This window comes from Trichechus manatus, unplaced genomic scaffold (assembly GCF_000243295.1).
Source record: "Trichechus manatus latirostris isolate Lorelei unplaced genomic scaffold, TriManLat1.0 scaffold00214, whole genome shotgun sequence".
Classification (NCBI taxonomy): domain Eukaryota; kingdom Metazoa; phylum Chordata; class Mammalia; order Sirenia; family Trichechidae; genus Trichechus; species Trichechus manatus.
The window spans coordinates 246,975-250,204 of NW_004444150.1; the positions used below are offsets into that span (position 1 = coordinate 246,975).

General features: G+C 58.9%; 1 protein-coding gene across 1 annotated transcript in view; it reads left to right on the forward strand.

Moving 5' to 3' along the window:
- Nucleotides 1–2,620, forward strand: part of NOTCH1 (notch receptor 1) — a 54,315-nt gene extending 51,695 nt beyond the window's left edge. Inside the window, exon 35 of the mRNA XM_023742620.1 lies at nucleotides 1–2,620. This exon is cut by the window's left edge and continues 87 nt beyond it. Within this exon, the coding sequence (XP_023598388.1) occupies nucleotides 1–871 (871 nt within the window). The 3' untranslated portion in view covers nucleotides 872–2,620.
- The last annotated feature ends 610 nt before the right edge of the window (nucleotides 2,621–3,230 follow it).

Sequence of the window (3,230 nt, forward strand, 5' to 3'; positions counted from 1 at the left end):
GCGCCTCTCCCACCTGCCCGTGGCCTCCGGCAGCGGCGGCAGCACCGCTCTGGGCGCTGCGGGGGGTGCCGTGAATTTCACCGTGGGCGGGGCCGCCAGCCTGAGCGGGCAGTGCGAGTGGCTGTCCCGGCTGCAGAACAGCAGGGTGCCGAGCCAGTACACCCCGCTGCGTGGTGCAGCCGGCACCCTGACCCCGCAGGCGCCCGCCCTCCAGCACGGCGTGATGGGCCCGTTGCACGGCGGCCTTTCCTCCAGCACCCTGTCCCAGATGGTCAGCTACCAGGGGCCGCCCGGCTCGCGGCTGGCCACCCAGCCGCCCCTGGTGCCAGCCCAGCAGCTCCAGCAGGTCCAACAGCAGCAGCAGCAGCAACCGCAGCAGAATCTGCAGATGCAGCCGCAGCAGCAAAACTTACAGATGCAGCAAAGCTTGCAGCCGCCACAGCCACAGCCGCATCTCAGCATGAGCGCGGCGGCCGGCGGGCACTTGGGCCGGGGCTTCCTGGGCGGCGAGCCGAGCCAGGCAGACGTGCAGCCGCTGGGCCCCAGTGGCCTGGCGGTGCACACCATCCTGCCGCAGGAGGGCCAGGTACTGCCCACGGCGCTGCCCCCGTCGCTGGCGCCGCCCCTGACCACCGCCCAGTTCCTGACGCCGCCCTCGCAGCACAGCTACTCCTCCTCGCCCGCAGAGAACACGCCCAGCCACCAGTTGCAGGTGCCCGAACACCCCTTCCTCACGCCGTCGCCCGAGTCCCCCGACCAGTGGTCCAGCTCTTCGCCACACTCCAACATCTCCGACTGGTCCGAGGGTATCTCCAGCCCACCCACCAGCATGCAGTCTCAGATCGCCCACATTCCAGAGGCGTTCAAGTAAACAGCCGCCGCCCCGGGACCTCGGCTTCCTTTCCCAAGCCCGGCCGGGTGTGTGCGCGTGCGGCCGGACACCGAAGCGCGGAGCCGTTCTAAAAACCCATGTTTTTATACAAAGCAAGAGGACACACATTTCAGCTTTTTTTTTTTTTTTTTTTTTAGTATTTATTTATGTACTTTTGTTTTACATGGAAACACTGCCTTTTTATTTATATGTGCTGTTTTCTAGGCACCAGGTAGGAACTTTTATCGGCTCCAAGAAAGTAAACAAGTTCTCAAGAGTATGATTCTCCCGCTTAGGACAGAGACACTTTGTGTGCATTTGTAAGATACGAACAAAGATTCATGTTATAAATGCCATATATTTATTGATTTCTTTTTTCAAAATCCAAAAAGAAATGATGCAGGAGGAAGGGAGGTTTAAACCAGCGTTGACCAAAAAGCTCCCAAGGTCCCCGGGGGCCCGCGCCAGGTCCCCAGGCCCCGCCCCCGCTGGATCCTGGCCCCTCCCAGCGTCACCTGCGTCTAGAGATGAACAGGGAGGCCCGCCCTCCCGCACCTGTGGCACGTGGACTCACGTGCACCTAAAATAGGATGCCTGAGGTGGACCCTAAAGTAAAGTGATGTGGTTGGTATGGTTTGGTGTTTTTAAATGATTTTTTAAAACTTTTTTAAAGATGTTTTCTTGGGGTACACCAAGAGTGCGTTTCAGGGTACCAGTCGTGAATCTTTGTTTTGGGTTCAGGATTACTCTCTAGCTGTCTGTTGGTCTTGCAAGCTCTCATTTCTTCAGAAAGCCCCCGCCCACCCTGCATGATATGTGACCATCACGGAGCAGAAGTCAGCACGCAGCTCGGTGGGGAAGTCCGTCTTGGACCCACGTGGACGAGTCCTGCCCATTTCTGGGAAAAGACACTGCCAGCTGACCTGCCGGGCCGTCCCCGCTGCCCGCGCCTCATCTCCAGCAGCTTTTCCAGGTGCAGCGGATGGTGGGCCATTGTGGTGTGAGCCCGGGCTCAGAACCTGACTGACGGGCTCCTGTTTTTTATAGGGAGCTTGCCAGAGAACCCACACCAAGGCTGTGTCGGCGTCGGGCGCACAGAAGCCATTGGTCCTGGGGGAGCCTAGCGGAGGTGACCCCCAGGGTGGTGTGGAGCCTGCTGGCAGAGCCACCCCTCCTGGGTCAGAAGAGTGCTCTCCGGGAGGAGTGTATTCTTGCAATATCGAGTATAAGCCTGTGGCAGAGTAAATGTCTGTAAATACGTTTTTAAAGGTGGATTTTGTTTAAAAAATCTGGATGAGCAAGTCTGCCACGTGTCACACCGACGAGGGTGTCAGGACACGTCTTGGCTCCGTGCAGCACAGGCCCTGCCACCCCAGCTGCGGCATAGTAGCTCCTGAGAGCGTAAGCAGGGAAGGGGCCTCCAGCACGGCCCACCTCCTCAGGGCCTCCTCGGCTTGGTGGGACGACGTCCTGCCGTTCCCAGTGGGCACGACCAGACTCGTCCTGAGACGGTGGTTCTTACTGTGTTTTATAAAATAGAGTGTAGTTTACGGAAAAAAGGAGACTTTTAAAAAATTATCTACATGCAAAACTGTAGGTGAATGATTTTTTTTTTCGTCTTTTGTTAACTGATTTGCAATAAAAATGATGCCAGTGGTCATCCAGATTTTACTAAACTTGGCTGTGGCCTGGGCTCATTTTCCAGGGGAGGGCTGTTCTCTGCTCCAAGTGGCCCGAGCTGCCCTATACTGGCCACAAGGGGGCGCAGGGCCCGTGCTGTCTCCTCAGAAGCTGTAGAACCAAGAATCTCTGCAGCCCCCTTGGTCCACCCCCATGCAGGGAAGCGGGGACCCGTCTCAGAGGGGCTCTCAGAATCTGGGGCCATGCTGTCGTGATACTGGACTTGCGTCTAGTCACCGTCACCTTGGAGCGAAGGCCCCGCTGACCTGTCCTGGGAGCCCCACGATAGGTGGGGGCGGGGGGGCGCGAGAGAAACCCAGACCTGAGTGAGGGGCACTGGGAGTCTGGAGCACTGGCTAAGGCGCGACGTGGGGGTGGCACAGCGTGGGGACAGCACCATGGAGGAGGAGGCAGAGGTATAGGGACAAGGAGGCTTCGTGGTCCAGGCCCTTTTACCCAGGCACCACAGGTAAGGGCTCCACCCCTGACAGGCACCCCCACGCGGGCCCCCACTCCCCCGCCTGTGCCCTGGACACCCACCCAAGGCCTTTGTCTCCACCTGGCCCCACACCTTTGGGGCCTGTAGGCAGGTGGTCTCCCACTAGGGTGACGGGGAGTCCGATGTCCCCTTTGCCTGTCCAAGACAAGCGAGAACCAAAGACCACTTCCCACGTTTGGA